A 22,846-nucleotide genomic window follows, 5' to 3' on the forward strand; every position below is an offset into this window, starting at 1 on the left:
TACTCGTGAGTCGGGAGTAGGGGGACGAGAGTGCTGTTATGAATTTAGTAGATGTTGGATTTGCAAAAGTGAGTAATTTAAAGTGGACGAGAATTTCATTTCCAGATATATGTAGTACTCTTTATTATTAAATACTTGTGAGAATTTGGACCAACAACGCAGTATAAATTCTGTAGATGTTGGATCCTAAAGTGATTTTAAGTGCAAAAGGTGGAGATTTTCCTGGATTATATGTACCCCATTAGGAAGGTTAAAATTTGCATTTCTTTTGACAGCCTTAAACAGGCTCACTTTAACGAAATTAATACCCTTGGAGTGTTTCATGTGCTGATCTGTCAGCTTGTTCCGTTGCTTTCTTCCTCTAATTGTGTTAATCTCTTATTCTGTTATTCCTTCCTTGAACTTTTAAAATGAACAGTGTCTACGGCTGTGCGCCCTACTGAGAAGAGTAAATCACCTATTCCTTATACAGTTAAACCTCTCTATAACAACATCCCTATATAACAACACTTCACTATAAAAGCCGAGCTTTTTCCGGAATCAAATTTCATGTTATGTTATATTATATGTTCTCTATAACAACACTTCGCTATAACATTCAAAAATATTCGAAACGAGGCTGTTATAGAGAAGTTTGACTGTAATTATTATTCTTTTAAAAAAAACACTTGTCCCTTACCACAGTACGGTTAATACTCTTTTACTGTCTGGGAATACTCTTTTTTGCTTTTTTCTTTTGGAACAAAATGGCCTGGGAATCCTGTTTCTGGAGATGGTGTGGGCGAGAGTGGGTGGCCTCTACGTATTGTTGACTGATAGGGGTTGGTCAAGCCTTATCGACGGTGGTGGATCCAGGATTTGAAGACCGTGGGTTCTGTTAAAATGTGGTCAGCCTTATTGACGCTAATGGATCCAGGATCTGAACACCACGGGTTCAACTGAAGTCAGTACCGTGTTTGTTAACTGATAGGGGTTGGTCGAGCCTTTCAAATGGTGGCGGATTCCTGGATTTGAACACCGTGGATTCTACTAAAAGTTGGAGCTACGAAAAACTATATAAAGGGATGTAGCTTGTGTGACTCGAACCCAGAGCTACCATGTGGTTAGCCTCCACTCTCAAGGTTTTCACCACTGAGCTAAATACTTATCTAATGTTATGGGTTCATATTCTGTTTCTCTCACTTTTAGTTAGCATTTCACATTTTCGCCTAAACCCACTGGCTTGAAACTAATTTTCCTGGGAAGAAATGTTATCCCTATGCAATGCATATAGAGGCAAGTTTCTGAATGGTTGGTTCTTTAGTTGTCTTTCATTTTAGCAATTGAGCAAATCATTTATAAGTGCAATGTTTAGATAAAACTTGAAGATAATGTTCTCTTTTAGAGCGTAATAAGTGGCTTGTCTTGACAGCAAGCACCATTTGGTGATTTTTCTGGTGCATTTCTATAGTCTGCTGTATTTTCATATAGCCGCTAATGAGTTAGAGTGACGATCCTTACTTACCAAGGCTCAAATCCTACCGGTGTTATTTCCATTTGCTTAAGTTTTGGTGGGCTGATTACCTCATTTGCGGTAGTGAGAGGCAGCAAATAACCAGTGAATATGCAGAGATGCGCATAAGCTGGTTTGAACGCCTCCATTTTGCAAAAAAAGGAAGAGAAGTCTGTCCTACGTGTGGGCACTCGCTCATGCATGAAGAGAAAAAGGTTTGTATCTCTACTTCGTGTTATGTTAGCTTTCTCAATCTGTGATTCAAAACCCCAACCTTTGATTTCCTACTAATTTTGCGAGGCTGGGATCTACTTCCCGAAATCATGTCTCATTTCTACTGCTGTCTCGAAGTCAATAGGCAAAAGCTATGGGAGCCATTTTTGCTCACTTTAAATTCATTTGTACTGATTTGAAACTAGTGATACTTAATTGCATGTGATTTTACACTAGCTGGGGTGGAGACAATAGGTCTTACACAAGCATTACCCAACGGATTATAGAGTTAGTTTCTTTTTTTAACTGTTTGGTGTAAGGTATGCGTATACTTTGATTTGGGTCCACATGTTATTACTTGTTTTATGTGACCTATCAAAGCTTCGATAAGTACCTACAAGTGGGTTTGAGGTGATTTTGATCGTGTAAAAGTTTTTATGCTATCAGTAGATTGAAGTTAAAGCTCATAATTAGACCCTGCCACGAGACAACGATACAATGACACGTTCCATGAACTGCAAATAAAATTGTTTGGTCCAAATAATCTTTTGAATAGATTGCTATGGACTTTGTGGTTTATATTGGTTGGAAGGTTTGGAGGAAGATGTTGACATGTTCTTCAATTTGGCTTCTTCACGTTTTTGAACGAACATTATGTTAGATGAATATTGATTGGGATATGATATGATGACTCCATTGGGAAATAACAATGGCCCATTTATCTATTTAAAGTGCACATGTTAACGTCAAGATATGAAGGTCTCTTGACAACTTATCTTACTATTTTTGAATACTAATCTACTTTCTAATACGTAAAGGTTAGGTATACGCCTTCTATGCCTAATTTTCCCCTCCCTTTATAGAGAGAATTACATTGTAGATCACTTATTTAATGACTTGCCTTAATTTATTAATCTTTCTCTCTCACCATTATACTAAATTTATAGTTTTTCACTACTAATTTCTGCCATATTTTTAGCCTTCCAAATCTTAAAAAGTCTTGACCTGATTTGTTTTGTGGAATCAACAGAGATGGAGTCATTTTCTTTTTCTTTTTACTGATCTCTTTCTAATGTGAAGATGCATTGGAATTCCAATTACTTCATGAAAGCATTACCAGGAGGGGCCTTCTTCCAATTAATACTTGATCTTTTGTCTTAAATAAATGACAACTTAAGAGATCAACAAATAAAAAAGAAAAAGAAATGGTACAATCTGGTGGCCTGCAATAGCTGGAATTAAAGTTTACCAGTTCAAATTTTCTATTCACCAGATTTGCTTGAGCATTTAAATATTTTTTAGTAACTAGCCTTAAGCTACGCTCGATGCACGTGTACTTTGTCTTATTGACTATGAATTTATTTAAAATTTGTGTTTGAATTACAAAATAAAAGTGCAAGTTCCTCAAAATGATTATGAATGTTGATCCTGTATAACTAATTAAATAATGAAAGAAATTGTCTCAAAATTCTTAAATATCAATTAATAGTCCAACCTAAAATTCGTTTCAACTTTATAATTTCATAACTTAATTCCACAAGTTATTATGCTTCTTTTTAATTTGAGGAAGAACTCATATAAGTACAAGTAATAATCTTTGAATTTCAAATGATCACATAAACCAAAGTGCAATGAAAGTCCAAAAAATACATAAAAAAGAGTACTAAAGCAAGCTAGCGATAGAATTTAAAACTGATGGATGGCTCATGTATGACATATTTATTCAAGAGACCTAATAATTAGAATTAGAACTGAAAGTGTATATTTGGTTTTGAAGTGATACTATTCAAGTGGAATTAATATTTGAATGATTCTATTATTGGCTAACTTTAAATATATGAAACATTAATTATCTCTGGGCAATGTAAAATCTATTTTAAAGTGTTGCAACACATGTATTCCGTCTAAAATTGAAGGGCACATTCTCTAGTTTTTACGAAAAATATAGTCATTTGTGACATAATAGTAATACGAAATTTAAAATGAAAAGATATTTATTATATGTTTTTATCACGATTCTTCGAGGAGCCGTCTAGTTAGCACAAATTTATTAAAAAAATGAATCTTTCTTTTAGAGATGTCGAATGAAGAGGTTGGTCTTATAGTTCCTAGAAGAAAAAAATAATAATTAAGTGACAATGTAAAATTTAAAAATGGCTAATATTGCGGGAATATTTTCCAACAAATAATTTGATATAAAAATTACTGAGAGCCAATTGTTGGAATTGATAAAATTAATGTCAACTCATTTTGAATGCATTTTGTCTTTTATTATTTCGTCCCCATCTCTTCAAGTTTCAAATTTAATTAATTTAACTCTTAATACTTTACTGCAAGTGGTTTTATTCTATTTTTTTTATTTCTTTCATCGCCGCTGGTCTTTTTATGAAAATAAATTAAATTTATATACCCTAAGCTTTTTTGTAAACTGAAAATAATTTTACTTATGTCACAAATTTGAAAAAGAAATAATTGTTTTATATTCAGATTCTTAGTGTTTGCTCATATCGAATAATCAATTGTAAGTAGATTTCTTTCCAATAACAATTCTCCTTTTCGAATAGTTTAATCTTTTGGGTAAATTATTTTTCTTTTTCAAATAGTTAAAAAATCGAAGGTGGAAAACATTCATGCAAACAAGTTTCCCAAAAAAAAAAAAAACCAAAGGAAATTTTTGTGAATCTCACAGAGTTATAATCACTATATATAATTCGAAAACCCTCCTAGAACCATATATATTTTTTTTAGTAAAAAAAAAAGTATTTATATTTAGCTCAAATATGTCTTATTTGAAAAAGTTTAAAAAAAATCATAAATTATCATATTGAAATAATTGATAATTTTGAGTATGTAACTGTTTTTTCAATATTCTGAATAAGTGCAATAATTAATTAAAAACCTTTGAAAGCAAAGATATAATACATAATAATATTATTAGTGAAATAGTCTTGTACATTTAGAAATATCTTAATATAATAAATTGAAATTTAAAAAATTATTAAAAAGTGAACCACGTTCGTTATTATCGAGAGCCTCGTACTTCCTCTTTATTTGATTTTTTTAACTCTTTCCTTTACTTATTTTGCTTATAATTTTTACATAATTTAAGTATAGAATTTATATAAGGTAAACTTTATATTTAAAAGTTCTATTAGGACTTTCTATATAGTTCAACTAAGGAAAATCTTAATAAGAATTTTTTTTAGTTAATTTTAAATTCTTAGAAATGAGAAAAATAATTAAATAATTATTTTTTCTAATGAGAATTATATTTAAAAATGATAAAAAAGAAGAACGACATTTCGCTAAGGGCTTCCATATTTTTAGCATGATGTATCTAGAAAGGTGGGTCTTCTCATCACTACCGAATGATAAAAACAAAAAAAAAGGAGGTTTAGTGATATTAACCAAATTGGAGGTTACCTTTTCTTTCATTTTTCAATTCTAGATATATCCTGCTAGTACTTTATGTTGAGTTGTTGTGGACTTAAATAGGAGGGGCAAGTGCAGGGGCGTATGTCGCCTTATAATATCGGTTCAATTGAACCATAATTTTCGATGCGGGGTATAAATTTATATGTCAAAAATTACTAAAATCGTAATAAATTATAGATATGAATCCATAATTTTAAATAATGAGTTCTGTAGTAAAAATCTTAAAAGTTGAACACATTTTAAATCCTGGATCCGTGAATTGATTTGGGACCATTATTTAAATTATAGTCACAATGTATAATTTTTTTTAAAGTTTAATCACTTCACAACTAACTTTATTAAAATTCGCATTTGAAGTTTGGCTATGCCTGAAGTTTGGCTTGCCATGGCCAAATATCAAATATAACAACGACAGCAATAACACTCAGTGTAATCCTACATAGTGGGGTCTGAGGAGGGTAGTGTGTATGCAGACTTTACCCCCATCTTGTGAAGATAGAGAGACTGTTTCCAATAGACCCCTGGCTCAGTGCAACCATAGCACAACAATAATGAAAAATAAACAGCCAGAAACAATAATGAGGAGCCATGGAAAAGAAGCATCGAAAACAATAAGATAGTAAAATAACCAAAACGAAAGCAACAACAAGTAATAATAAGACTAAAAACAAGACGAGAGTATGTACTAATCTACTAGTAAGACCAAGAAAAACAACTCGGCCACTAACCTTCTGCCCAAATCCTTGACCTCCACATCATTCTATCAAGGGTCATATCTCGATAATCTGAAGCATCACCATGTATTGTTTAATCACCTAACCCCAGTACTTCTTCGGCCTACCCTACCTCTCTTTATGCCCTCCAAGGTCTACTTCTCACACCTCCTCACGGGTGACTCTATGTCTCTTCTCTTCCTATATCCGAACCATCTAATTCTAGCTTCCCGCATCTTGTCCTCCATAAGGCTTATGCCAATTTTGTCCCGAATAAATCATCCTGGTATGCCCGTACATACATCTCAACATCCTCATTTCAACTACCTTCATCTTCTGGACATTTGATTTCTTAACTAGCCAACACCCAGCCCCATACAACATAAACCACTGTCCTGTAGAACTTATCTTTAAGTTTTGATAGCACCTTCTTGTCACATAAAACACCAGAATCAAGCCTCCATTTCAAACACCCCTCCCCAATATGATGTGTGATATCCTTATCAATCTCTCCATCCTCATGTATAACTAACCCAAGATACTTGAAACTTCCCCTCCCAAGTTCGCTTCATGAGTCGCACTACTGAACTTGCACTCCAAGTATTATGTCTTGGTCATGCTCAACTTGAAATCTTTAGATTCTAACGTCTGTCTCCAAACATCTAACCTCTCGTTAACACCGCCTCTCGTCTCGTCAATTAGTATAATGTCATCTGCAAATAACATGCACCACGACACCTCCCCTCGAATGTGGCGCGTCAATGCATCAATTCTCAAGGCAAATAAAAAAGAGGTGAGGGTTGACCCCTAGTGCAACCCCATCACAACTGGAAAGTGATCTAAGTACCCTCCCACTGTCCTCACCCGGGTCTTAGATCCTTCATACATATCGTTAATCGCCCTAATGAATGCCACAGGTACCCCCTGACATCCAAACACCTCCACAGAACCTCCAAATATCAAATATGTATGTTTCAAATTCTGAGGACATGACTCTTGATAGTAACATGTAGAGGTCGAACATTAGAGTGGTAGGCTAGGGGGCAGTCGAGAGTTCTTCCCTCTTTGTACCGGATAGTCTGATAGAGTTTTGTTTAGGTTTGTTAGCAGTCTATGTTGTGTTCACATTGTTGTTTTGTATAGTTTGGTGTTATTGTCCTTTCACTTATTCGTTGTATTTTTTGCTTTCTGGCATCTTTTGTTGTTACATGCCTTTTCTTTTATTTCTTTTCTGATATTATTTTCTCTCTTGATTGAGCCGAGAGTCTCCTGGAAACAGCCTCTCTACCCTTTTCGGGGTAGGGATAAGGTCTGCATACAATCTACTCTTCCCAAACCCCAGTAGTGGGATTTTACTGGGTATGTTGTTGTTGTTGTTGTTGTATGTTTCAAATTCTAGTACAATTTTTTCAGGAAAGTAATAGCATGTTTAGTCAAGCTTCTAAAATCAACTTATTTTGAGAGTGTTTTTCTCAAAAATACTTTTTTAAAAAGTACTTTTGGTAAGAAACAGTTTATGTGTAGTTAATTAATTTGAAAAACACTTTCGACCCGCAATTAGTATTTGGCCAAGTTTTCCAAAAATATTTATAATAGCCTATTGACCAAACTTCTAAATCAGTTTTATTTTAAAAAGTGTTTTCTAAAAAAATACTTTTGGTGAAATGTAGTTTGTGTTTGACTAATTAATTTGAAAAGCACTTTTGAGCAACAATTCGTATTTGGTCAAATTTTTTAAAATATTTTTATAAATGTATTTTTCTCAAAACTGCTTTTCAAAAAAGTATTATGGAAAAAAACTATACTTTTTTTAATTTCTCAAAAGATGCTTTTGCTTCTACTAGAAAACACTTTTTCCATTCTAAAACTTTGGTCAAACATTATAATACTAAAAATAATACGTTTGGCCAAAAAAAAATACTTTTGGCAGAAAAGAAGCTTGACCAAATAGGCTATAACTGTATTTTTGTGGAAAGTACTTTTAAAAAAAATACATTTATGAAGAAGCTACTTTTTCTGCTACTTAAAAAGATCTTATACATTACTCAAAAATATTTTTTTCCTTCTAAAAATTTGACCAAAATTCCTTGACTTTTAAAAAATAGTACTTTTGACAAAAATATACACTTTAAGCTAAAAAAACTCTTGACCAAACAAGCTACAAATACGTGTTAAATGGTACTGTAAAAACTGGTTAGGAAGAGTAAATGGCAAAGCGATTAAAGGAACTTTCAGAAATGATTATTGTTTGGAGGTTTATTGCCATGCTTAACTGTAATTTAGCTAATTATATTTCATAGCTACTAATTGCTTACCATGAGATGTATATCACTGTATTCAATTCGATTGTATACACTGTATTCAATTCAGATGTATTCGTTCTCATATATTTTACATTGTATTCAATTTTACTGTATTGGATTCAATTGCATTCATACAACAAAAAATCAAGAAATACGGTGTATATCGCTATATTAAATTCGACTGTATTCAATTAGACTATATTCATTTTAACTATTTTATATTATATTCAATGTCACTGTATTCAATTCGACTGTATTCAAATAAAAAGAAATCACAAATATAGTGATATTCGATTGTATTCAATTCATTGTATTTATTTGTAGCTGCTTTTACACTGTATTCAACTTACTGTATTTAATTTGGTTGTATTCGAACAAAAAAAAATTAAAAAATATAGGGATCTACCACAAAAAATAATGTCACGGCCCAAAATTCCAACCACGGGCCATGATGTCGTCCAACACCGTTTGCTAGGCAAGCCAACACACAACTGATAAAAATATAGAAGAAACGATAATTTACGACTAACAACATGATAATATGAAAATAAAAGCATTTCAAAAGTAAACAAGATAGGTCTAAAACCAACAACTATGCAATCCATCGCAAAATGTGGTATCACAAGTATATGAGCTTCTAGAATTTTTTACACACTGTTCTGAAAGAATATAAAACACTGTTCGAAAAATGAAAACAGTACGACAGAAACAAAAAAGTGATTCTAAGGCATGCGAACGTGATGTAGATCTACCTTGAATCACCGTCTGGTATCCGCTAAGTAACTCTCAGGACTTCGCTGGTACCAATGTAAAGATCTGCATGAGAAGTGCAGAAGTATAGTATGAGTACAACCGATCCCATGTACTCAGTAAATATCTGACTAACCACGGTGAAGTAGTGATGAGGTTTTAAGTCCAAAGATACGCACTAATAAAACATGTTCAGTTAAGTAGGCAATAGAAACAATACTAGAAATAACAAGTAAATTATGAGAACAAATATGAGAAGTAGTAAATGAATAACTGATTGAAATCATAGTTAGTTTCCTCAATATCACAACCAATCCTTTTCTAATAGCCCAAGTCAAGAGGTTAAAATGATAACTACCAAAACAACTTAGTAAACCCACGAATACTCATAAGATGAAAAAAGTGTTTAAAATATCAAATCAAATGGTACGATAACACCCTTCATGCATTTACCTCATCCTCACCAAAAGTGTACATGTATGTCAAATCAAATGGCATGACAACACCCTTCGTGCATTTATCTCATCCTCACCAAGCATATGTATAACAGTACCAACTAGGTATAAGGAATACAAATAACAGTAACAACGAAGTGGCAGGTACACAAATAATAGTAACACATAAGGCAGAAGCCTATAGATAATTGTAACAAACAAGGTAGGAGGCATAGGAGTAACGATGGCAAATAAGGTAGGAGAGCATAAATTTCATTAACAAAAGGTAGAAGGTTTAGATAAAACAACAACAAATGAGCGAAGACATAGATGTAAATATAACAAACAAGAAAAAAAATATGATTTTGACAAGATAAACAGATAGAAGGCGGGGATAGAATAATAATAAATAAGATAGAAGGTAAAGACGTGGCAAAAACAAACAACATAGAAGCATAGATGCAGCAATGACTACTCAAGATAAATGCATAAATGTATACGCAAGGGAAAGGTAACACAATACAATACAATACAAGTCCCTCGTCTTCGCCTGCACGAAAACACCATTCGTGCAATGAACTCTCATCCTCACATTATAATATAAAATTAATTGCACGATATCACCATTCGTGCTTTTACTCTCTTCCTATGATAATGTAAAATAATGGCACGAAATTATCCTTTGTGCATACTAATGTATATAAAATGTCACGGCATCATCCTTCGTGATTTATACTCTTCCTCACCAAGCACATGTATATCAAGAACAAGAAAGGTAAGTATGGATACCATCAAGAATAGTGGTTAAGAAAATATACCATGTGAATGTCAATCACAACTCTTATACCAATAAATAATTCAATAAATTAAACTTCAAGAACCCTATTGTTCAAGTATTTTGACAAAGCTCAAACATACTCTTCAACAAAAGTATGGAATCTAAATACCTCTGAATAACAGTCATACACATGTATTTATGATTATGTATAGTGATGACCGAATTTAGCACATCAAAAATTTCACAAAGAGTCTGACATATTTAATCAAGTTGTAATAGGTTGAATCATGGTTTCTAGCATCGAAATTTGCATTCATACTATTATAGAAATCAAGTAAAACATGAGGCAAGAAAATCACATAGTCCAACAAGGCACAAAGAATCTTAAAATCTACCCCCGATCATGGATAACCCTGGCACATGCATATACGCTCGTCACCTCGCATATACATCACCCCCACATGTAGCAAACAATATTATTTTATTAGAAAAAGTTCCCTCAACAAAGCTAGGTAAGACACTTACCACTTTCTGGAACACAATCAACAATCAACTACGACTTTTCCTTTAAAACAAGTCTCCAAACCAATTGAATCTAGCCAAATATCATTTAAACAATTCAAAACAAGTTTTAGAAACTACCCACGGATGAAAAAATCTCAATCTTTACCTAAATTGAGAAGGTCAACAAAAAGTCAACCTGGGCCCACGTGGTCGAAATCTTAGACTAAGACCAAATTCCAATTACCCATTCACCCCCGAGCCCGGATATGTGATTTGTTTCGAAATTTGACCTCAATTTGAGCTCTCAATCTCAATTTTAGAAAAATTCCTAAATTCTACTCAAAACTCTAATTTCTACTTTGAAATTCATTAATTTGATGATAAAATTCACGAAAAAGTAATTAAAATTGATTGCAAATAAGTTAAACTTGTTTACCAATGAATTTGGGAAGAAATTCCTCTTCAAAAATCACCTCTATAGTGTTTAGGGTTGACAAATAGTGTAAATGAGCTAAGTCCTATTTTCCCCAACTTTTCCCCAACTGCAGATATCATAATTGCGAAACACAGAACGTTAAATTGAGCTAGTGTAATAGACCCACAGATGTCGCAAATACGACTATCCCCTACCAATTCCGAAGAGTCCCTTCATTGCAAATGCGAGCTAAGCTTCGTATTTGCGAAACTGCTAGCTCCAAGTCACAAAAGCGACTCCAAGGTCGTAAATGCGCAACCCGCCTATCCATGGTCACAATAGTAGGTGTGTTCAGGTTGCAGCTCTCGCATTTGCGAAATCTTTAGTCCCAGTACCTAATTTGCATTTGTGAGCGTGACATCACAAATGCGAGGCTCACAATTGCGATCAGGTCTTTGTCAATGTTAGACCTGCAACCTGAACACACCTACTGCTGTGCATGAGCAGTTCCAAATCAATCTGCAATGCATCTGAAACTCATACAAGCCCCTTGGGCTCCAAACCGAATATGCACACAAGTGTAACAACATCATATTAGCTTGCTTGCTCTCTCAAATCATCAGAACAACATCTAAAATCACAAATCGATCACCAAAACTTAAAAATTTCAAGTTTAAGACCAATTTTTTTAATTTTTCACATAATGTGCCGAAACGCGCTCGGGTCACCCGGACCCCAACCAAACATACGTACAAGTCCAAAAATATCATACGAACCTAGCAAAATCGTCAAAATAACGATCCGAGATAGTTTACCGAAATATATTGATTGTGGTCAACTCAATGTCACTATTAAAGTAAAAAATTATATTTTTTCAAAAATTCACATATAAGCTTTCCAAAAACTGACACAGAGCACACACACAAGTCATGAATCATCAAATGAAGCTATGGGAGGTCTCGAAACACAGAAAAGGAAGTTAGTACTCAAAAGAACCGGTCGGGTCATTATAAATAACCTTTTGGAATACATAAATACAAGCAAAAATATAAAAAATAAACTTTATTTGCATTGAAAAATACATAATACACACAAATTTGAGTGTATTTGAACAGAATACAATGTATTAGTATCATTATATGTGACTCAATAGAAAAAAGAGAAGAAAGTTCATCGTAGATGACGTCTTCTGGCCAAGCAAAATACTTTATATATTGTATTAAAAGTGAAATAGAGACGAACAAAATCTGGCTAGGTCTGAGAATACAATACCACATTGCATTTACCAAAATCCGGTCAGTCGAATACACTCAGATGAGAGATACAAAGAAGGAGAAGAAGCCATGGATTTCGGCATCTCCGTCAGATCCAGATCTGGTGACTTCGATATTCTTCCTCTACTGTTTCACTGCCGGTAATGGACCCATCGCGACTTCGTGATTTTCATATTTGAATCTGACAATGGAGATGAGAGAAGATAAGAGAGAGAGGAGGCTGAATCTAATGATGGAGATGAGAGAAGGGAAGAGAAAGGGAGGCAGATGTTTGGTTGGGCTCCGGTAGAGCTAGAGGGCGGCCAAAAAATACAGGGAAAAGAGAGAAAGTTGAGGGGAAAAAGAGAGAGAGTCGACGGAGGAAAGAGAGCTCAATTGTATTTATTTTTAATTAACTATAAAATATAAAAAGTGACTATAAATAACAATATTTTTAAAGTATTTTATTTTATTGGTGCATTACTTAGCTATATCATATAAAATTGGAATTTTTACATTCATATTCCATATAGGAAACTATATTACCCTCAATGTTTAAGGTTTGATTTACTTACATTTAGTATACCTAATTACCAATTCTATACCATAATGTGTTTTAACTGTATAATTAATATATCGTACATCACTTCTTAATTAACGCTACCGTATATTCCTCCAAATCCCCACCCCCCCACGTTTCTCTCTTCCAAACCCACACCCTCACCCACGTATCTCCCGACACCCACATTTTAAACCCATTATTCCCTCTGCTAAAACCAGAGAAAAATATGTAACACCCTTCCATTAACGTCCAATTTCAAGCTTTTTTCTTCTAAAACCAGTCAAAATTGAAGTCAAATCTTCAAAGTTCATACACACATTTACCTTCAGCTTCAAATTTTCTCAATGAAGAAGAACAAACCTTCAAAAAGACAAGAGAGCAGCAATTACACCATTGACAGCCATTAAAAAGCTTTGAAGCTTTGAATTCAAATTTGGGTTTTCAAAAATCATTATTTATTTTGATTGGGTGTTGTTGTAAATAATTGAGAATATGTTTTGGAGTTTATATCTCAATTTTGAAAGGTTTTGGTGAAGATTTAGATTTGGTTTTGGCTGAATTTCAGATTGAAACTCGACGAAGAAGAAGAAGAAGAAGAAGAATAAGAAGAAGAAGAAGAAGAAGAAGAAGAAGACATGACATACATTATATTGCAACAATTGTAGATAAATTATAGATAAATTGTAGACTGTTGTTTGCAGAAGATTTGTAGAAGTTTTAGTCGTTTTTTATTTGTGTAAACAGAAAACAAAGCATCTACAATTAGAATACAAATAATCTACAATTTATCTACAAAATATCTACAAACTGGGTACATTGAATTTTAATATTCCAATTCCCATTCAATTGTAGCTTAATTGGTATTTTCGACATAATTACGTTTTTTGCAGAAGCTTTTGTAGAAGTTTTAGTCGTTTTGGATTTGTGAAAACGTAAAACAATGCATCTACAATCAGAATACAAATAATCTACAATTTATCTACAAAATATCTACAAACTAGGTACATTGAATTTTAATATCCCAATTCCCATTCAATTGTAGCTTAATTGGTATTTTCAACATAATTGCATTTTTTGCAGAAGATTTTGTAGAAGTTTTAGTCGTTTTGGATTTGTGAAAACAGAAAACAATGCATCTACAATCAGAATACAAATAATCTATAATTCATCTACAAAATATCTACAAACTGGGTATATTGAATTTTAATATCTCAATTCCCATTCGATTGTAGTTTAATTGGGATTTTCGACATAATTGCATTTTTTTCAGAAGATTTGTAGAAGTTTTAGCCGTTTTTATTTGTGAAAACAGAAAATAAAGCATCTACAACCAGAATACAAATAATCTACAATTTATCTACAAAATATCTACAAACTGGGTACATATTTGGAATCGACATGCTTCCCCTGAAATGTATGTTTCATATTTTTTATACATATTTTTTTCCAAACGGTACTAAATCATCCACTTTAATACAATTTTTATACAATATTGTTCAACTTTCATACAATAGGTAAATGAATAAAAGACAAATAAATAAACAACAGTCTACAATTTATCTACAATTTTTCTACAATTTCTGCAATATGTCTTCTTCTTCTTCTTCTTCTTCTTCTTCTTCTTCTTCTTCTTCTTCTTCTTCTTCTTCTTCTTCTTCTTCTTCTTCTTCTTCGAGTTTCAATCTGAAATTCAGTCAAAACCAAGTCTAATCTTCACCAAAACCCCTCAAAATTGAGATATAAACTCCAAACCATATTCCCGATTATTTTCAACAACACCCAATCCAAACAAATAATGATTTTTGAAAACCCAAATTTGAATTCAAAGCTTTCAAGCTTTTTAATGGCTGTCAATGGTGGAATTGCTGCTCTCTTTTCATTTGCTTTGTATTACTGAAATTTGCGATTGAGAAATAGAGAGAAATGTAGAGAGAATTTTTAGAAACAGAGTGTATCGCAAAAACAAAGTATGAAAAATCTTGTTCTGCGTTGTGGAAGATCAGAGTGAAGCCGACGATAATTATGGAATGTGCGTGATTTGCGTTGGGGAAGATCTGAAAAATATTTAATTCCCCTTTTATAGTGCGCAAAATAAGGAATCATAAAACTACAGTAATTCCTTATTTAATGCATTGTATATATTAGGTAGAAATATTATTAGCATAAAGGATAATAATCAAACTATGAATATGTTTGGTAATATAGTTTCATATATGATATATATACGAAAAGGCCTCTATAAAATTTCCAAGAAATTACAACACTCCACATGACCTAGAGCTTCTACAATTCTGGGTTTAGTCGTAGGGCCCACTGGTTTGATAAGAGCTGGTGGGCCCGGAACCGGTTTTGGGCCAAACAGTGGATCTGTGGGCTTAGCTTTTTTCACGTGGCCTTTGATCATAAAATATGCCCTAATCCCATGACAACCAGCCATATACCACGTGGGCCTTACGTTCCCATCAACAGAATGACATCACCTCATCACTGCCTTAATTAGTACTCCAGTCTCCAGTGTTGTAATTTTTTTGGAGCAATATATAAAAACATATTATTCCCTCTGTTCTAATTTATATGAACCTGTTTGATTGACCATAGAATTTAAGAAAAAATAATTTTTTTTGAATATGTAATAATAAACAAGTCAAAAAGTGGTCCAGAGTATTTGCATAGTTATAAAAGCTTCTCATTAATGATAGAATTGTAAGTGTAAGTTAAATTATTTTAAAATTTAGAAAGAGGTCATTCTTTTTGGAATAGACAAAAAAAAAAAAATAGTTCATATAAACTAGAACGAAGGAAATAATATTATTAGGTGCTCTGCTCCTTATATATATTTTATCAAAATTCATTTTTATTTTATATTTATATACTTTTTGATTTGCATATACCATTAATTTCGATCGACCGACCAATTTTTTGCCCCTTATAATACAGCCTCTTTCCGCACTGAATACTCCTCGTATCCATGCTTTCGTTTAAAGTTTGGATACACCACTTTAAAAATACTATATGATAAGTCTTAGCCATTAAAATATTTATTACTGTCATTTATCTCTTAGTAAATATTCATTTTGTTAATCTTCTACTAATTAAACAGTGAGAAATATTGAAAAAAATCAGTTTGCAAAACCAATTACTCAATTTTTTATCACAAGTAGTATTGTTTAAGGATTTAGATAATTTTATTTTTTTATATATAATTTCATAATTCTTAAATGTAAGTTAGTTATAAACAATGTAATATTTGATATTTTTTATATTAATAAATTGGACGGATAGCATCATTTTCCATTATAAAATAGAAATATATTACCAAATTTGTTTTCTCCTGTCACTAACATATGCCCACCTTTGCCGAAACGTCTTACACCCCAAATGTAGCTTTAGCCTTTTTCTTTTTATAGTAAAACTAGTTGTTTCTTCTACCAATAAACCCTACTTCTCCATCTTTCTCATACTCTCCAAATATAGTTTCTACTCAAATGCTTCTCCTCTTCTTGATACAAAAAAAAAAAAAAGTAACTCAGAGATTTCTTGATTTTCAAATTTCACTTAAAATTTCTTTTTAATTTCTTGAGTAATTGGATAGAAATGAGTGACTCGTCTGCTCAATACATCCACATGGTAAGTTTTAGCATCTTCTCTTCTAAGTAATAATTTCCTTAGAGTTTAAGTTATATATACCGTGAAATTTTTATATCATCAGATAACTTTTATTTGTGTAACATGTAATTTGTTTTTTTTTCAAGATAAAATATTTTTTAAACGTGGCAAATTTTCTTCTTTCTTTTTCGTCATCATCTTCTACTCCTATACTTTTTTTTCAGTGGTAATTAAGGTTTAGGCAGGTGATTTTAAAGATGGGGGTTAAATACTTAAATTTACTAATTAATTAAGAAAGGTGTGGTGAATTAATGCAGGTGCAGCACTTGATAGAGGAGTGTATAATTTTCAAAATGAACAGAGAAGAATGCATGGAAGCACTCTCCAAACATGCAAATATCCAGCCTATTATTACTTCCACGGGTAAATTCACCGGTTTTTTTTATACCTTTTTTTTTTTACTTTTTATTTTTTTTGCTTCCATTTTCCCTTGTTCCTTTTTATTTTTTTTTATGTTTTTTGTGTGTGTTTTGTGTGTTTGGGGGGAGGGGGAGGGTTTGGGTTGGGTTGGGGGAGAGGAGAGGAGAGGAGAGGGGGGAGAGCTAGGTAGGTGCAATAATATAATCACAAAATTTTGTGCAAGCGGTCTCGTTATTTAAAAAGAAAACAAATAAGAAAATGATTGCAACAAAGACAAATAAAATACATTTAAATACATTAATACAATTATACTCGATGAGTTTCTATTACTTTTTCAATACTAATGACAGATATGTTTTCTTTTTCTTCATTTCTTATTGTATATATGGTCATCTATGTAATTAGAGCAATTATAACCTATATTATTTACATATTTGTTTAGTGAGTTGTTTCGAAGCGGTATTGGATGGCATCGCTTACACCGACATAGATCCGTCCTTGATATGTGGAATTAATTTATTAAGATTAAGTAATTTTATTCGACAGGTTAAAATATACTGATTGCACAAAAGTTAATTATAAAGATAAATTCATAATTCTTTTCCCTTTTAATACTTATTTTGTCTAAAGCTTCATTTGCCTGAGAAGTTGAGCAAAGTTCAAACTCATATCTGGAACAGTATGAGTTTGATTAGGAAGAAAACATGTGCACGTGGGAATGAATGGATATTTGTTTGGTTTATTTTGGGTTTCTGATGAGGACAGACTTTCCATTAAACCAGCATACATTTTCTGATCAATGGCATTTTTATGTTTGCTTAGTTTTAGAGTAGAAGTGATAAATATATTTGAATATGTTGAAGATATAAAAATCTTTCCAAATAATGCTGTTATTATTATTTAGCATGTGAAGGGGAGCCTTGGCGTAACTGGTAAAGTTGCTGCCATGTGGCCAGGAGGTCACGAGCCGTGAAAATAGCCTCGCAGAAATATAGGGTAAAGTTGAGTAAAATAGACCCTTATACTGATCCGATCCTTTCTCGGATCCTGCGGATAGGAAAAGTTTAATACAACGAACAGTCCTTCATTATTATTTAGTATGTATAGGAGTTTTGTCCCTTTCCATTTTCTTTCTGGCCATGAGATAATTAAGAAACTCCAAGACTATTTTAGCTACTCCTATTATATTTCATTTCAAAAGAAATTGTTCTAAAGTTCTTAGACTGTTCTACCTATAGTTTATTAGTTTAGTTTTAATTATCAATTGTATGTATGCAGTGTGGAAGGAATTGGAGAAGGAAAACAAAGAATTCTTTGAGGCATACAATAAAACGAGAGTGGAAAAATCATCATCAATATTATCAGCAGAATCACAATTGGAGACGACAAGACAAAGAATCCATAATATGTTGTTGGATTCTTCTTCTAAAGATTCCAATGAAAAGTGAGAACAATTATTAGTAGAATTTTCCGAAAGATTGCCTGCCTTTCTATTCAATTGGGACAATGATGTTTGATGTAAACTTTCAAAACTAGCTCAATGGTTAGTTTCATGCATGTACATTAATTTACAACTCAAATGGTTCTATTTTGTAGGGTAATAAAACAAGGAGATAAGGGTTCAAAGGTAAGGTGGTCCTGGTTGTCTTATTCCTACATATGAAATAAATTAAGTTGTTGGGGTGTGTGATGTTGACTAGCAAAGCTGTTTGACACGTAATTGCTATGTTGTCTTAGTTGGCGTTGTCTTGGTCGTCCACGTGGATTCGTCGTAGTAGTCCATGCATGTTATATCTCTTTGTTTATGGTTCTTTGTAAAGGATGGATTTTAAACGAGTTTTGTCAATTCAAAATTAATTATTTTCGACTTGAATTATATATCTGTACACGTGTGGAAAAAATTAAAATATGAGCAAAGTAAGCAGCTTATTATTCCAACTAGTTGAGTGGAGTTCCAGTATTGAAAGATATAATTTCAAGAGCTTCTTGGAAAGAATAGTTCCAAAGAAAACGAAATTAAGATATTAGAGAAGACATAACGAAAGAAGGAAGTCTAAGAAGATAAATTCACTACTAAAGTAAAGAGAAGAAGATCACCGAAACGAGTTAGAAAGCAAATGCATATGAAATAAGATCGCGTATACGAGATAGTTTATTTCTTATTCTTGTATTATTTATATAATTAAATCAAAGGCCGAAGAAAAAAACTATTGATTAATTAGAGATAATAACCAGAATGACATGATTTTGCCGACATTTCTTTATATGTCGCAACCAAAATGTGTTAAAACTCAAAATTGGTAATATTTGATAAGAGTAGTAAATAAATGTTATTATTTATTTGCTGACATTAATGTAAATGTCGAAAAATTCTGGACATTAAAATTTATGACATTTGATTTAAGTGTCAAATAAATGCCGGTAATTTATTTTATGACATTTGATTTCTTTCGGCCGTAGCTTCCTTACTTATTTATCGATAATAGTCATCGACTCCTTCTCATAAAATAACTTCTCATCAAGCGGTAAGTGGTGCTTCAAGCACTTGAGATGAGCCTGATATACATTTTCTTAGCATGTAGACATGAAACACTAGATGAATAAATGACAACTCGGGAGAAAGTACCAAATAATATGCCACAACTCACTTTTGGTCAAGTATCTCGCACGACCCTATAACCCTCGGGCTAAAGATACCTCTTTTTCGAATTACGTCACACCTTTCATAGGGGAGAGCCATACGGACACTCTGCCCCCGTTGTGAATACTAAGTTCCTTCTCCTCATATCCCCACAAGATTTTTGTCTATTTCGAGCCGCGAGCAATCTTTGTCTGGTTAATAGACCGAAAGCTAAAAGTTATTGTTGTGGGCAAATTCAGCTAAAACTATATAAGTGTCCAACTACCTCCAAACTCAAAATACAAGTTATCAACCTACCTTTCAACATATGTATAGCACGTTAGACTACCCATCTATCTGCTAATGAAATGCGGTACTAAAATTGACTCGTGTACCTAATGCATCTTGAAAAGATGATCAAAATTGTATAGTAAATTGTCATCTTCTATTAGAAATGATGGACAATAGATCCCATATTTTTTTTTACAATTTTTTATTCTTATATTTTGTGCATATTTATCCTCAATATGAGAAGTTTTGACTAGTAAAAGTATCCCGACTATGAAAGCCAATTTGTAATTTTTCACATATAATTATAACCTATAATTATTTGACGTAGATTTGTCATAAATTCACTTTGATTCTATCTCATTTCCACCTTGGAATCTCGAGTTGTTGTTGTGGACCTGTGAGTCACATATGTTGACATGCTAACAAGTCAAACGGTTAGAAATAAGGTTAAGGAAATCTTCCGTTTTTCTTTTTCCACAATTAATCTTTTTTAGTCATTGTAAGCACGTGATTTTTGCCCAATATGAGAATTACTCCCAAAAAATTCAAAAATAAAATGATTTTTCTTTGATGTGCAATTTTGTGATATTTTGTGATATTTTGAATAATTATTTGTATTTGTCTGTGCATGTTTATTTGCTAAATTAATAAAAAATACAAAAATATGTCGCATTTTGCATGTAGGATTTAATTCTACAATTGTTAGTGATTAAATTTGTTTTACAAAAATTAAAAATTACAAAAATAGGCATCGTTTGCATTTTTAGCATTTAATGTCCAAATATATAATTTTATGCTTAATTAATACTTAATCGTGCGTTAATTGTTATGGAGAGTTAATTTGCGCTTTTATAACTTAATTTAGTTCTTAATAATAGTTTAAGTATTTTTATAATTTAGTTTTAGAGAAATAAAAGTAGAAAAGAGAGCAAAAATATAAAGAAAGTCGGAATTGGGCCTCTTCTTCGATTTCAAGCCATAGGCCCAAAAAATGGCCCAATCTTCCCTACGACCCAGTCCATTTCGAACTGGGTCGACCCAATCCATAACCCAACATCCTATTATCTTACAAACAACACAAAACAAAAAAAGAGAGAAAAAAAAAACCCTAAAAAGACCTAACCAATCCGCCCCCCCCTTTCTTCTCTTTCTTCTTTTCTTCTTTCTTCTCCAAACTCTAAAACACACATCCATGGCTGCCATGGCTAAGCTCCAGCAGCTTAATCTCCTTCGACACAAGCGCACACACCACCAAGAAGCCCATCTTCTCCATGTCAAGCTCAAAAGGCTCGTCCATGGCTGCGTCTTCGTCGTCAACCCATCGCCATGTTTGTTGCTTTTTCTTGCTGCCTCTGCGTCGTCCATGGCTTCCCGAACTGCTGCTCCATTTTCTCCATAAGCTGCTGAACGCAGCAGCAGTAGACGACCAGCTGCTGCCCGTGTCCAGCTGCGTTGCTGCTGCTCGAAATTGCGCAAGGCTGCGGCTCCAGCTCCTCGCCATTGTTGCTAGCTGCGAGCTTCTGCTTCATGCTGCCATGGTCGACCAGCTGCTCCTGTTCTGCCGCGTCAACTGCTGCCCGTGTCCAGCTGCGACGAGCAGCCATGGCTGTCCGCGACGCTGCCGCTGCTCCTCCTTCCTCCGCCGCTGCTTCTACTTCTTCTTCGTCTTCGTCGTCTTTCGTTCGAGCTTTGGTCGAGGCTTGGACAGATTTGTTTACAATCAAAGTTCGTCGTTGATTCACCTCCGGTTAGTTGTTTTTGAGTTTTATTTTTGTCCATATTTTTGTTTGATATTCTCCGGATCCAAAATCGTTAAACGATTTAATCCTTGTTTTGTTCGTTGTTCATCATTGAAATAATTTTCTAGTGTGTTCATGTTGTTTGTTAAATTAATTTTCAGATTTCAAAATAGAAGTTTAATTAGTTGTTTTCATATTCATTTCATGTTTGTATTATTGTTTAAGTGAATATTTGTTAGTTTGTTGTTTGTTAGATTCAAATTGAAATTTAATTAACTATTTCTTCAATTTGTTTCATGTGTTTATGTATTGTTAGAAATTGTTAGTATTGTTAAGTTCAAGTTTAAGTTCATAATTGTTTCTTCGTCGATCTTGTTATTTGTTTAAAGAATTTAGTTGTGTTAAAGGAATATATTGATTTAATCGTTTAATCCGTCATGTTTGTTGTGTTAAAATAGATTCATTCATGTTCATACTTTGTTTGGATGATCTTGAATCCGAATTTTGTATAGTTTGATTTCTTGTTTATCATTTGTGATTATTTCTTGAATTGGTCTCATAATCTTGTTTAAAGTTTAATATAAGAATTGTTTGTTGTAATGTTGTTAGAGTTGATTTTAAGTTCAATATTATTGAATTTAAGAATCTAAATATACTTGTTTGATTGTTGTTGTTGTTTAAATCCGAAAAATAGGTTTGTTGTTGCTAAAAATATTGTTCAATCAAATTTTAGTTGTTCTTGGTTGTTCAATTTGTGTTCATGTGATTTGTTGTTGAAATGTTGTTAAAATCATGTTCATGTGATATTGTTGTTATGATGTTCATCCGTGTTCATATTGTTGTTTGAACATTGTTAGAAATTGATCATATTGTCTATATTTTGGTTAAGTTTGATTAATTGATGTGTTATAGCTGATGGGTAGTTTGGTAAATTTGTAATACGTTCAGGGGTAGTTTGGTAATTTCAGTAAGGTCGGAAGGGGTAATTTAGGAATTGTACATTTTGTAATTGTTTATTTGAAGCATGGGGGACAAAATGAAATGGGGTGGGTTGTGATATGATTATTTAATATAAAGGGGGGACAAAATTTAATTTAAAGGGGAATCTTGCATTATTTTAAATGAAGCATGGGGGACAAAATGAAATGAGGTGGTGTGATATGTTTATTTAATGTAATGGGGATGAGTGGAAAGATAATGGGTTGGGTAGAGAAAAAGTATTGATTTTAATTAATTAAAAGGTTTATGGGATGGGTTATATATGTGAAGTCTTGAAATCAAAAAAAGGATATACAGAGAGATAAAAAAAATACACAGA

The 22,846-nt window shown here is 32.8% G+C and overlaps 1 protein-coding gene across 2 annotated transcripts; it reads left to right on the forward strand.

The window, feature by feature from the left end:
- The first annotated feature begins 16,188 nt into the window (after positions 1-16,188).
- On the forward strand, positions 16,189-18,751 carry LOC104238596 (uncharacterized). 2 transcript variants are annotated; one of them, XM_070151074.1, is made up of 4 exons: positions 16,189-16,479; positions 16,757-16,881; positions 18,157-18,322; positions 18,475-18,751. In XM_070151074.1, the coding sequence occupies exons 2-4, from the start codon at positions 16,770-16,772 to the stop codon at positions 18,539-18,541; spliced, it is 345 nt and encodes a 114-aa protein (XP_070007175.1). In that variant the 5' UTR covers positions 16,189-16,479; positions 16,757-16,769; the 3' UTR covers positions 18,542-18,751. The 2 variants fall into 2 exon arrangements, with proteins under 2 accessions (XP_070007175.1, XP_009791297.1); XM_009792995.2 differs by having other exon boundaries at positions 16,197-16,479; positions 16,776-16,881.
- The last annotated feature ends 4,095 nt before the right edge of the window (positions 18,752-22,846 follow it).

Source organism: Nicotiana sylvestris, chromosome 7 (assembly GCF_000393655.2).
Source record: "Nicotiana sylvestris chromosome 7, ASM39365v2, whole genome shotgun sequence".
NCBI classification, from domain to species: domain Eukaryota; kingdom Viridiplantae; phylum Streptophyta; class Magnoliopsida; order Solanales; family Solanaceae; genus Nicotiana; species Nicotiana sylvestris.